The sequence below is a fragment of the Chaetomium globosum genome, genomic scaffold (assembly GCF_000143365.1).
Source record: "Chaetomium globosum CBS 148.51 scaffold_2 genomic scaffold, whole genome shotgun sequence".
Classification (NCBI taxonomy): Eukaryota; Fungi; Ascomycota; class Sordariomycetes; order Sordariales; family Chaetomiaceae; genus Chaetomium; species Chaetomium globosum.
This window is the reverse complement of record NT_165977.1, coordinates 3075219-3087339: the sequence shown is the minus strand read 5'-3', so window position 1 is coordinate 3087339 and position 12121 is coordinate 3075219. Positions and strand designations below refer to the sequence as shown.

The following is a 12121-nucleotide window of genomic DNA, read 5'->3' as shown; positions in this document are numbered from 1 at the left end:
GCAAAGGCGCGTCAGTTCGGCGGTCACATCACGCAAAGCCCAGAGATGGCGAGGACAGGGTCAGGGCCGAGCAGAGTCAACGCGGGTGTAAGCCACTACCGCACCCAATCTCTCAAGGAGAGTCGGCCGAGTAGCCGGCTTTCGTCGCGCACTGCGACCGCTGACAAGAGGAAGCAGCTCCCGACGCCTGCCCGCGCCGCAGAGTCTTTACGTGCTACCATCGAACCGGCGAATCGAGACCGTCTCGGCGCTGCAGATGTTCAACCTTGAGAACATTGCGCACAACGAGGTCGGGCTAACGGAGGAGATGATGACGGAAAACGCCGGCCGCGGCCTCGCCGAGGTGACGCTGACCGCCCTCTCGGATCCGGCTATCAAGGTACGGCACGCCGGCAGCGTCGACCCGGCCACAGGCGCCCCCCCACCACAGACCGTCGTCGTGTTGGCGGGGAATAACAAGTCCGGCAGCCGGGCCATCGCGGCGGCGCGGCACCTTCGTAACAAGGGGATTAACGTTCTCGTGTGCGTGGTCGGCCTCGAGCGCGGCGAGCGCGACCTCCTCGAGGACGTGCAGCAGCAGGTCCGGCTGTACCGCAACCTCGGCGGGCGCGTGTTCGCCAAGAGCGACTTCTTCGAGCACATCCGCAAGATCAGCATCCCCATGCTGACCATCGACACGCCGCGCGCGTCGCTCAGCAGCCTGGCCAACCCGGCGCCCGTCATGCTCATCATCGACGCCCTCCTGGGGCTGGCCATCTCGTTTGGCGAGCTGCGCAACGGCGACCAGGCCACCGTCTACGAGCTGATCGAGTGGGCCAACCGCAACGAGGCCTTCGTCCTCGCCGTCGACGTGCCCTCGGGCGTCGACCCCTCCTCGGGAAAAGTCAGCGTCGTCGACGGCAACCGCCTCTACGTGAAGCCCCGCTACGTCGTCGCCGTCGGCGCCCCGAAACGCGGGCTGCTCGAGGCCTTGGTCGCGGCCGATGATGACGACGGCGATACCGTCCTGGCGGGCGAGGCCCCCGTGCCGGATGACGGCGTGCTGGAGTGGAAGCTGTTCTTGGTGGATATGGGCCTGGGCCAGGCGGTGTGGAAGAAGGCGGGGACGAAGATGAGGAAGGGGGTCGATTTTGGCGAGCGCTGGGTCCTGGAGATGAGGTATCATGGGATACCGAGTGGGGAGGGGGAGGAGGAGGCGCTTTGATGGGTTGTGCTCTTAGATGGTGACATGAGAGATAAGATGGGGTGGTGAGGGCCTTGAGGGGGGGGTGGTTCCTTATTTTTCCCCTCCTTTTTTTACATTTGGAGCGGCGGGTGTGATGACAAACAGGCATGGATCTTACGGCATATTGCATTTGGGCGGTGGCATTATTTCTCTTTCTTGGTTGGGCTGATATCAACCATGGCGTTGTTACGTGGTTTACGATGGCGGCGGTAGCATAGGTGTCATAGTGCGCTGGAGGGGCTTCCAAACGGTTAACCACTACAACTGGGATTACTTCAATTGCTGTAACCAATTTATGCTCTGTGACCAAGGTACTTTACTCGGATCCTCAGTGCAAAATGAGTTCTAAACGAAGATACAATGGTATGTTCTAATTTTCTCGGAAACAGTACCTAGGTAGTTGTGGCCAAATCTGGAAAAATACAATCAAGCCCTCACACTCCCCCCCCCCCCCCACCGGCAGCCAGCTGCTCGGGAAATTCATTCTTTATTTTATCATTTTCTTCCAAAAACCGCGACTTGGCGAAGTGAGGCCTGCTTATTGAGCGAAGCCGAGCGCCCCCGTTCGGAGGCCAGGAGGCCTCCTCTCTTTGTATATGTAGGCTCACTAAAACGCATCGCTCCTTGATTGTTGGTATGGGCTTTTCACCCGGCCCGGAAGGGCACGGTTTTCCTGTACACTAAATAGCTGAGGGTCCGGCACGCCCTAGGGCATAGCGGAGTATGAATAATAATTATTGAGCGAAGCCCCCTTCAATACAGCTGTCTCGCTCCCATTCGGGCTAGACTTCTCCACCAGGCCTGATGCTCACTAATAGACCAGTTCCCAGTTCCACCCTTGTAGTAACCGGCCTTTGCAGGTTCAGAGCTAGGTGTGTATGCCTTGCCCAGGAATGGCAGCGGCCTCCCGAAAGTGGCCGAGCGCCGTGAGCCCCGGGCGGCGGCGCCGAACAGGCCGTCCTTCGGCTTGTTTCTCTTTCGGTGGGTTCTAGCAGGTCTGTAGGACGGTCTTCTGACACCAATCCATGAGCAAGATACCGGATGGCTACTAGAACTGGATCTTAGAGCCACATCCACATGTTGTATATAAACACTACCTAGGTATCCTAAAATAAATCAAAGCACCCAAGTCAAGCACCGCAGCCCAACACTCTCAACCTTAATCGACAGGCAATCCGACACCTACTTCAACCTGCATCCCGTTCAACATGTAGAGAACAACCTTTTCCATGGCTACCATGGCCGTACTTGTGTTGTGAGTGTCTTGTGGTCAACAAACTTGAATGAATCATGAGGAACCGTTTCGGATATGGCATTGAGCAGGGTGTTTGAAACGAACCAAGATGGACGACATAAGCGCCAAAGGCCCGAGTCGCGCGCCCAGAAAAGCACAACCACCAGCAGGTGGCAGCAGCTTTCCAAGACCCATTCGGTGATGGATTATCAAATCAAGGCACGTGAGTCGTGAGGTGAATGCGAATTGTGATTGCCCCTTCTCGCGAGTCGCATCATGCATACCTACATGTACGCCTATGCATGCGATGCTCGCTACCTGCCCGCGCTAAGTTGCCGATCCATACATGCACATACGTAGCCCGGTGGCGGCTCCCCCCGTCCCCGCCCTTATGGTTGGGTAGCCTAGATATATTGATGTTCGTTTTCAGCTACACTCTCTATTCGGTAGGTGAGTACTGTAGTGTAAATCGCCGCTCTGGTACTGAGTCCCCTTTGCCAGGAGCTTCTATATGCTTGCCGTTGCTGGCGTATATGAGAAACCACGAAAGTAGCGCTTCAGGAACAAGGTCGCCGAGCCTCCGGGATTTGTCGCTGGGAGACAAATCCGGGTTGGCCAACTACGTACCGTGAGCCGGCACCCTCGTTGGTGACTGGAACCACATATCGGAAAATGGTAGGTTCCTCTTCGCTAGTGGGGATGGGTTTCCTAGCTCTAGGAGACGCCTAGTCTGTTTAAAGACGTTAGACACTTGTTCCGGAGTTAGCTGTTGTATTTCTTTTGGAAGATCCGATTATATGCCGCTGGAGGGGGTGGCTGTTGATCGTCCAGCCGTGGCCAAGATTCGTTGGCTGCTCAGGGTCTCAGGTGGTATGCCGATCCCCGGTATGGAGCCCGGACGGGAGAGGGGGGAGCAGGTGGGGGGAGGGGAAGGGGGGTGAGGGGCGGCCGTAGCCTGCGGGCGGCGAGAAAGAATTAGCCTAGCCGCCCGTACCGCCATTAAGTGGCTCAGTGGAGGTAATTATCATGGACCGACAGGGTCTGACAAGGGCGCTCTTAAGAGATAAAAAGCATGGTCAAAGACCTGGGACCTTGCTCAAACTTAACGATAACACCTTCACAAGCTTCAAGTCTTAATCTCGTCATGGCCTTCCACATTACCTTTATATAGGTACTCTCAGTCTACAGAAAAAATGCATCACTACGACGGAAATCTCCTCACAGCCGAAGACGATAACAAGTTTATAGCGGTGTTTGAAATCTCCCAGAAACAGCAAATATTCACCGCAGGCTTCTCTCCGCCCGTCCCGGATCTCGCCCCGACCAGCATAAAGCTTAGTTTCCACGACCACGACTCTCTCGCAGGCGAGCATCCCTTCTCTGACTACATTGGGCCCGATAGGTTTGAGATTGCTTTTGAGGACAGCTATCTTAAAATCGAGGGTGCTCTCGACAGCCCCGTTTCCGAGAAGACCACGGTTCAAGGTAGTGGAAGTTGGGGGGACATCTAAGGTGCGTAGCTCATCCCTATCAGTAAAGTCAGCCTCTAAATATTCGATACCAGTGTTTCGGAACAAGTGCTACACTGCTGTATTGGTCTGGGGGTGAGGGCGGATTTGGGGGACCATATGGATATAACAATGGTACCACCTTGCCTGCATGTACCTCAAAGAGTCAAGGGCACCTTACACGTATAGGACTATCAACACTCTTTTTCATGTTAATGGTTGGGCGGCGATTTAAGTACACTACCCTATCAAAGAGGTAGTGTGGCTAAAATGGAGTCTAATGAACGACAACCTGACTGTGATTAATACGACAATACCAGACATGTGCGAACACCATTCGTTCCATCCGTGCTCAATCCTCCGCATCCGCCAAACCCCAGCTGCGGCCCTCGCCTCCAGTATGTGCTCCCAACCAGGTAAGCCCGGTGATCATCTCTCTTTTAACGTTGCTGTTTGGATATGGCGATATCCGCGCCTCGGACAAGCAGTTTACGTATACCGAGGACGAGGGTAGCATTTATATACCGAGACTGGTTGAGGACGCTACCCTCGCAACGGTCAAGCAGCTACAGGTATTACCGTATAGCCGGTAACCGATGGGGTGTTTTATCTAGGTACCTAGGTAGATAGGAAGTTGTTAATAACTATCGGCCAACTACCTACATATAGTAGGAACCGCCAACACTCTCCAGTTTCAGTTTCATCGAGGCTAAGGTACTGTATACTAGGCTAAACTTTCTCGATATGATAGGTCTCTTAAAGAGATCCCCAGGCTATACTTTAGTAGTAAGGTTATCTAAGGTAACAGTAACGTTATCGAGATCGGGTCTTCGGTAACAAGTAACACTAAGCCCTTACCCCCCACCCCCCCGGCAGCTAGCTGCTCAGGAGATTTATTTCTTATTTATCTTTATTTCATGATTTAATTCCAAGAACCGTGACTTAGCGAAGTGAGGTATCCCTAGGTATTAGGTAAGTAAAGTCCCCCTCGATATAGTTACCTCGGACGTATTTAGACTAGACCTATCCACTAGGCTTGAGACTTACCAGTTTCGGTTTATTATGTATAGTTGCAACTGGCGTTTACAGCTTCAGGGATAGACATGCATGTCTTGCCCAGCAATTGCGGCGGCTCTCCCGTAAGTCGCCGAGCACCGTGGGCCCCGGGCGGCGGCGGAGAACAGGCCGTCCTTCGGCGTGTTTCCCCGTCTCGCTCGGCCAGTTCTAGGACGCCTACACCAATCCGTAAGCAACATAGCTACCAGAAAAGGATTGAAACCGCGCTTCGTGGTTTTATTATATGTAATATAAACACCCTCCTAGAAATATAGATTCAAGCATCCAAGTTCAGCACCGAAGTCTAACACTCTCAGGATCAGTCAACAAGCAATCCAACACCTACTCCAATCATGCAGACCAAGACCCTTCTCGTGGCCGCCATGGCCGGACTTGTTGCGGCACAAGACGTCAGCAAGATCCCTGCTTGTGCGGTGAGTGTTTTGTTGCCAACAAACTTGAATCATGAGGAACCGTTTCGGACATGGAGCTGACTGGAGCCGGGTGATTGAAACGAATCAAGATCAACTGCATCATGGACACAAACCCTCTCAGTGGTTGCCAGAGCTACCCAGTTCTCGACTTTCCCTGCCTTTGCCTCACGTATGTACAAGAACCCTAAGCCCCCCCCCCTGATTGCGATTGTGCTTTCATGCATTTGGTATTCAGTCGTCGACTAACCACAATCTGAATTTCACTTTGAATTACAGCGGGGAAGAGTACAACACCGCGATTGCCACTTGCATCGTCAATGCCTGCACTGACTTTAACGACGTGTACGTGGTCCCCCCCCCTTCCCCCGACGACGGTTGGGTTGGTAACGGTGACTAACCACTATGAACTCTTAGGCTTGCCATGATTCAGTGGAAGACTGACACCTGCGCGCTCTACGGCGTTAAGTGGCCGTAAAGGGGATGGGAGATGGGAAATGGGCCGGGGCGAGCGACTTGTGTGTTTGCCATTTGACCCAGATAAGTACCTATGTACCTAGCCTAGTTCTTGGACCGATGGTGTCTGGTCCCGAAAATACCACAGATTTTGCTCTGGGAGATCAAATGTCCGTCTTTTGTTGTGAAGAAATTGTGGGGATGTGATACTTCGTATCGACACGAGATTCGAGAGATCAAATCTTGCATGTTGTTAGCCAGGGTTTGACTTAATACCAAATGGGGAGGTGCTTGCCCGTTCAATTTAGGTATTGACATCTAAGTACCCGTACCTTCCATATTAAATTTCGACTCGTCACTGGCTGCATTACTCGTAACTATGCGTAACACGCTTGCACGACTTGCAGAAATACGAAGGAGTGGCAGAGTGTTGTCATCACATTCAACATTCGTCAACAAAAAACGGCAACACCGCGTTTATTACTCTCTAACTGCCCGTCCCCTTCCCCAAGAGGCTTCCCCAAGAGGGTCCAGTTCCCATTATCATGACGCCGCAACATGGCGACCGTGAAGCCCAAGGGCCACAGCAAACTCACACTCGGCGCGCCCCAGCTCCGTCATGGTCCTGGAGTCCAGACACAGCAGGTAGCTCGTCCTGTTGACGCCGTCGAGCACGACGCTGAGCAGGACCCCGTCGTCCTCGTCCGGCACCCCCACCGCCGCCCCGTCCATACCGGCGGCTGTCGTCGTACTGGTCGGGCGCGGGACGAAGATGGCCTCGCCGGGCGTGTGGCCGCGCGGCCCCTCCCACTGGAGCAGCTCGCGCGTCTCGGTGTCGATCTTGGCGATGGCGTCGAAGAGCGTGCTGTACACGCGGCTGACGAGGAAGTAGCCGTACCGGTGCTTCCGACAGCGGTAGTGCGGGTTGATGACGGGCATGTCGCCGGCGTGCGGCGACGGTATTTCCAGAACCGTCTCGGGCGTGGGTAGGTTGGTGGCGTTCCCGCCGCTGCTGCCGCTGCCGCTGGCCGTGGTGAAATCTTTCTTGCGAAGGCGGTACCGTACGAGGCGCGGGAACGACTTGTGCGCCATTTGGCCGTCGGTCCAAAACTCGGTGGCTTTGCCGTTGCGGTCGAGGATCACGTCGTAGTAGTAGCCGTCGACAATGTATCGGTTCGGGTAGTCGGATACTTCGCAAAAGATATCCCCATCGTCGTCCTCGAAGGCATTGACGGTGTGGAAGAAGAAGCCGGCCGGCGACGCGAACTCGGCTACGACGCCCTTGCCGTGGTGCCGGTCGACGACGAACCACCGGCACGTCTCGGCCGGGTCGAAGGGCTTGAGCGAATCGTGTAGGTTGCCCTCCCAGACAATCCTTCCCCCTTTCCACTGGTAGTGCGCTACAGGCACGCACAGGACGACGTAGTTACGCGTCAAGAAGAAGCTGTGAATGAAGGCCGCCTTGTACGAGATGGTCGCTAGGATGTCGGTCTTTCCTGTGGCGGCGCTGACTTGAAAGATACGGTATGCGGGCTGCTTGCCAACCTCTAGATTGTAGTTGATATAGTCGCCCGTTTCGGGGTCAAGCTTCCCGTGGGCGCCCCCGAGCGGCCCCTTGAGGTCCGGGTGGAACTTGGAGTGCTTCGGGAAGTCGACGGGTTCCATGGTCTTGGGGTTCATTTCGCACAGGACGCCTGCGTCTGTTCCGATGACGATGCTGGCAGCTCGGTGGCCTTGGACGTCGACAGCGGGCTGGGTCGGACGCTTGAACAGGGGCAGGTCCACGTTCACGGTCACGCCAATGTTGTATAGCGTCGGCCGCCGGTCGAAGACGCTCATGAACTTGCTGAACAGGCCGACACAAGGATCGGTCCGTTGTGCAAACGATATGGACCGTAACGTGCCCGCGGCCTTGATGTCGGCCGTGACCTTTTCGGACTGACGGCGAGACGAGTAATACACGCGCACCGTCGGCTCGTCTGCGGCACCAGCGCTGCCGTCTTCAGCCACGATGTCGAAACGGTGGGTGTGGGCAAGCCCATCGAACCAGTGCGAGGTGTAAAACGTGCCCGACTTGGTGTCCTCGACCTTGCACTGGCCGGGACCGGTGCGGTAGAGAGAGCCTGCCGCCCATGCCGGGATATTGCCGTGGACCTTGAGCTCAATGGGGCCACGGTGTTCGGTCAGGCCGTCAAACTAGACGGTAAATGATGATCCACGGTCAGTTGGGCACCCAACGTGAAGGCCGTGAAGTGATGGCACCGCGGGCCGAGGGGTGAGAAAGGCGTACACCAGCTTCATTGGGCCATTCGTGGAATGCCTGCTGCTCCATGTTTGTGTAGGCCGCCTTCGAGGACGCGGCCTCGTCGGCGGGGGTCAACCGGGTGGTCGTTCCCTGCGGGGTGTACGATGAGCCCATTCTGTGGTTTGGCAGGACGTTGTGTTTCTAGCTGTGCTCTAGCGGCAAAGGGGGACACGTTGTCAAGGTGGTGGGAAGATTCGAGAGGGGGTGCCTTCTGCGATGGGCGATACGTTTCTGTGTTCCTTGATTCTGGTCCTTCTGGCACTCTGGCATCAATGTGATTGTGCCACCGGCATCAACTGTCCGCCAAGAGTCCGTTGGAATTGGAATCGAGGCAGCGCCGCCGACGTAGCAGTGCCACCGGCTTCGGCCACTTCTCTGCGGACTACTGAGGTCGGCACATGTCAACTAACTTTCCGGTCAGGACACTAGTGGTGTGATACATGCACCGTAGTCAGCACATGGCCGTATACATCGTACGTTGGCATTAATCACACCTCGCAGGGCACACATCTCCATCTGGCATATGCAGGATTCGTTTCCGGGTTGTCTCCAAACTGGGTCGGGTGTTGGGGGCCATGATCCTACGTAGGAAGGGTTGCGGAGCTGGTCATGGTGTCCCGGGCCGGCTGTCCGCCTGCCGGGCTGCTCCGCAACGTGGCCGGTTGGCTGCAAGCTGCACCAACCCCCAACCAATAGCTACATCTTTTAGGAAGGTATGCCGATATTTACGAGGCTTTACGAAGTACCTGGCAGGTGTTGCAACCTGGACTGTGGAGACCCCTCCGACCATTGGTTTTGATCAGGAAGGTCGTAAAGGGCCAGGCTGCAAGTTCATTGAAGGATCAGGAATACATTCGGTGCTTGGGTACAATGCTACGTACCGTGCTTTTCGGCAGCTCTAGAACTTTTTGCCCCTCGACGGGGGCTTCTGCTATGTCAATTCATGCCGCAATGCTGCGTCTTACCATCTTTTTACCCCTGAGCAGAGCAACCGACTCGCTGAGGAGACGGCCCCCAACACCATCGTTGAGGCAGCAATGAAGGCTTTCAGTCACTTTGCAGAAACACAAGGAACCAACACGCTGACCCCGGAGTTGAACTTTGTGTGACGTTGCATTCTTCCCCATCTCGAATCCTCCACGTGGCATGAACCGTCCGGTGGCTAGTCGAAGTTACACTACATGTATGGACATAGAGAGTTTGGATCTATCAAGCAGGGGTCACCATAGTTTTCGAATTCCTTTGGCTAACGCCCAGAGCTGGGCGCGCGTATGCGCCGTCTTCGCCAACATCGATGTTCCCCCACCCATGGGGCAATCATGTCCCACCCCTGGAGCCATCCCGGACGGATCGTGGCATCCATCGCCCCCCTCGCACTGATTTGCAGAAAGGAAGCGGGAGAACTGGAGCAGGGCGTAGTCGAGCCGAACCAGCGACAGCACCGTTTCGAGAGACTCGGCCGACGAATTGATGCAAGTACCGCCCACCCCGTCATGGTCTTTACCGTCCCGACTTTCCCGAGGGAGATCCGGCGTCGAAGAGTCAGGACTGCCGTCGTTCTCGGCCCCCCCACACACCGTCGAGTATTGAATGTTATGGATGGACAAGTTGTGCTTGACCAGGTCGGCAGCGGTGTCAACAGCACCCAGGACGGTGGCGCGCATCAACATCCGTTTGTACCGCTCCTGTCGGCTGGGTAGCCCGGACAGGTTGGCGGCGTCTCGCATCACCGCCGTTGTCTTGTAGCCCAGCTCTTCAATGTGGGCGAGGACGACGGACAGCTCCCGCTGGTCTGCCCGGGTCGTGACGTCCAGTGCTCTGCTCTGGAACACGTTGTTCATCTCGTTGCAGAGCCTCATCGTGTCAAAGAAGTCTCCACTCATCATCGAGTCTCCGTGGTCCCCGAGGGCCCCGGCACTGTTTGGAGCCGGGCCAGTTCGCCAAAAGTCTCCGTAGTCTCCCCCACCACTCGATTCTCCCGTCGATGGTGTTGTCGTCCCGGGGCCAATATTGTGTAGTCGTTCTAGCCGCCCCAACTCCGACCCAGGGCGTTCGTTGCAGGAAGAGTCTGGGACATGGAGATGCAGGTGCTCCGGCGTCATAACCTCTGGCATCTCCAAGACGAAATCATCCTCAAGCTGGACAAATCCAGGGCTCATGGAAACCTGGATTTCGCCGCCACAAGGGCTGTCCAGGAGAGGGTCAAAGTCGTTCCGCCCCGTCGCCCCATTGCCACATGCCGTGAGCCATGGTAGTTGCCCGAGAGGCGCTTCCTTGGATGATGCCGAGCCAGCATGGTGGGGGTGGATATTTGGTGTTTCGTAATGCCCGGCTGCCGATGGCCGACGATGGCCAGTAACATGCTGTCTTGTTCTTGAAGCCCAATCGCGTCTCGGCCCGCGAGGATTCGGACTCGTGATCGTACATGCAGATGCTGAAACTCCGGTCCCAGGTAGGTGTGGCTGGAGGGTTTGCGGGGAGAGCGTCTTGGGGGCCTGATGGAGGTGAGTCGGCTTGGCCTTCCGCGGCCGACCAGTTTTGTTTTTCAGCGAGAAGAGGCACGTCCGGTGGCTCACCCGGCATGCCTGGCAGGCGCCCTGCGGCCCGGGTCCATCTTGAGGGGCCTCGCAGCGGATTTTGCGTTTGTGACACTCCTCACAGGCGAGTCGGAAGTCGGACGGGCCGGGCGGCCAGTCTCGCAGGTCGGAATCTGCCATTCGTTTGAATTGTTTCGGGTTGGCAAGAGTGGTACCTAAATCAAGGTTATGTCGTGATACATGTAAATGTAATGTCTCCTTGGACCCGCCCTCCCACCCCCCCTTCAGAGGTTCAGACGACGGCACCGGGCTCCAATAAGGGCTGGGGGCCGTGCCGCTTTCTACTGATTAAGTGGGTTATTTCCCACCAAAGAACCCATCATGTTAGATGTAACATGTTCCACGTTGTTAAGCCACCCCGAGATTATACCGTTGCCTGTCTGTTGGATTATGGGCCGGTGACCGAATTCAGCGCCGACTGCAGGAGGGTCAGGGTTCATTGAACGTGAATGGGGGCCAAAATCATTGTTTGGAGAGCCGTCAGTTTAACAGTTACGATTTAACTACCTTATTGAGCGCGGACTCCGATGCCCAGCAAAAGGAACATACATGGGCCACGCCCACACGACTCAGGGAGTCAGGGGTCCTGAAGGAGCGGTACAAGTGACAAGTGTTGACTACATTAGAAGTGCCTGCATCATGTCGTTGGATCTCGCCCCTGCGAGGCACGTGGCCTTCTGGCCCGGCGTCAACACGTTGAATTACTGCGTTGGGATGCTTCCAGATATTGATTGGGGCGTCCGTAAGAGTCTACAAAGTAAGCAATAACTTGACAAGGGCCACAAGGCTGAGCTCAGTTTTACCTTCAGAATACCTAGGTAGGCAAGTCGCCCGTATCTGGATGGGAGAAAATAGAAATGCGACCCCGGATTCCGGAATCTGGATCCCCTGTGCTATGTAGGACACAGCGTACTAGTGCGGTCACCATTTAGCGATGTTACCTAGGTTGGTAGGTATCCCAGCTGTGAGCCCCGGATACAGCGGCATAGAGGGCTGGTGCTTAACTCCGGGGGTGATTCCAAGTAGTCGATGACGGCCAACAACAATCATTGGACAAGATGGATGGATGGATGGAATTTATTTCGCCCGGAGGCACTGGGCCTATAGGGCCTTAACACACTAACTACATCCGGATCAAATCGTTTTGCGTTTAACTCGTACAAGCCCCCTACATCATTGGACAAGAAGCGGTTGTGACGGTCCGAAGTAGTGTACACTCCTGTGACTCCCTAAGCTGCCACATGTAAGTAGGTAGTATTATTGAGTGCCATTGATCTCGCTACCAGGGATATTCGATCCCATCTCTTAT

The 12121-nt window shown here is 55.5% G+C and overlaps 4 protein-coding genes across 4 annotated transcripts in view; 2 read left to right on the top strand and 2 right to left on the bottom strand.

Moving 5' to 3' along the window:
• The window catches only part of CHGG_03106 (uncharacterized protein), a gene marked incomplete at both ends in the record, with an annotated part of 2514 nt that extends 1310 nt beyond the window's left edge, over positions 1-1204 (top strand). Inside the window, one exon of the mRNA XM_001229621.1 lies at positions 203-1204. Coding sequence (XP_001229622.1) covers positions 203-1204 — 1002 coding nt within the window. The remainder of the gene's footprint in view (positions 1-202) is intronic.
• A 774-nt stretch (positions 1205-1978) lies between these two features.
• On the bottom strand, positions 1979-3123 carry CHGG_03105 (uncharacterized protein; the record flags this gene model as incomplete). Its single annotated transcript, XM_001229620.1, has 3 exons — positions 1979-2331; positions 2816-2863; positions 3087-3123. 3 exons carry the CDS (start codon positions 3121-3123, stop codon positions 1979-1981), a joined length of 438 nt encoding a protein of 145 aa, XP_001229621.1.
• A 529-nt stretch (positions 3124-3652) lies between these two features.
• Positions 3653-5932, top strand: CHGG_03104 (uncharacterized protein; the record flags this gene model as incomplete). The annotated part of the gene is made up of 8 exons (XM_001229619.1): positions 3653-3937; positions 4288-4383; positions 4640-4681; positions 5038-5106; positions 5383-5457; positions 5547-5626; positions 5734-5799; positions 5872-5932. 8 exons carry the CDS (start codon positions 3653-3655, stop codon positions 5930-5932), a joined length of 774 nt encoding a protein of 257 aa, XP_001229620.1.
• A 521-nt stretch (positions 5933-6453) lies between these two features.
• CHGG_03103 (uncharacterized protein) lies at positions 6454-10932 on the bottom strand (the record flags this gene model as incomplete). Its single annotated transcript, XM_001229618.1, has 5 exons — positions 6454-8106; positions 8201-8330; positions 8626-8640; positions 8710-8796; positions 9467-10932. The coding sequence occupies 5 exons, from the start codon at positions 10930-10932 to the stop codon at positions 6454-6456; spliced, it is 3351 nt and encodes a 1116-aa protein (XP_001229619.1).
• Positions 10933-12121: the final 1189 nt, after the last annotated feature.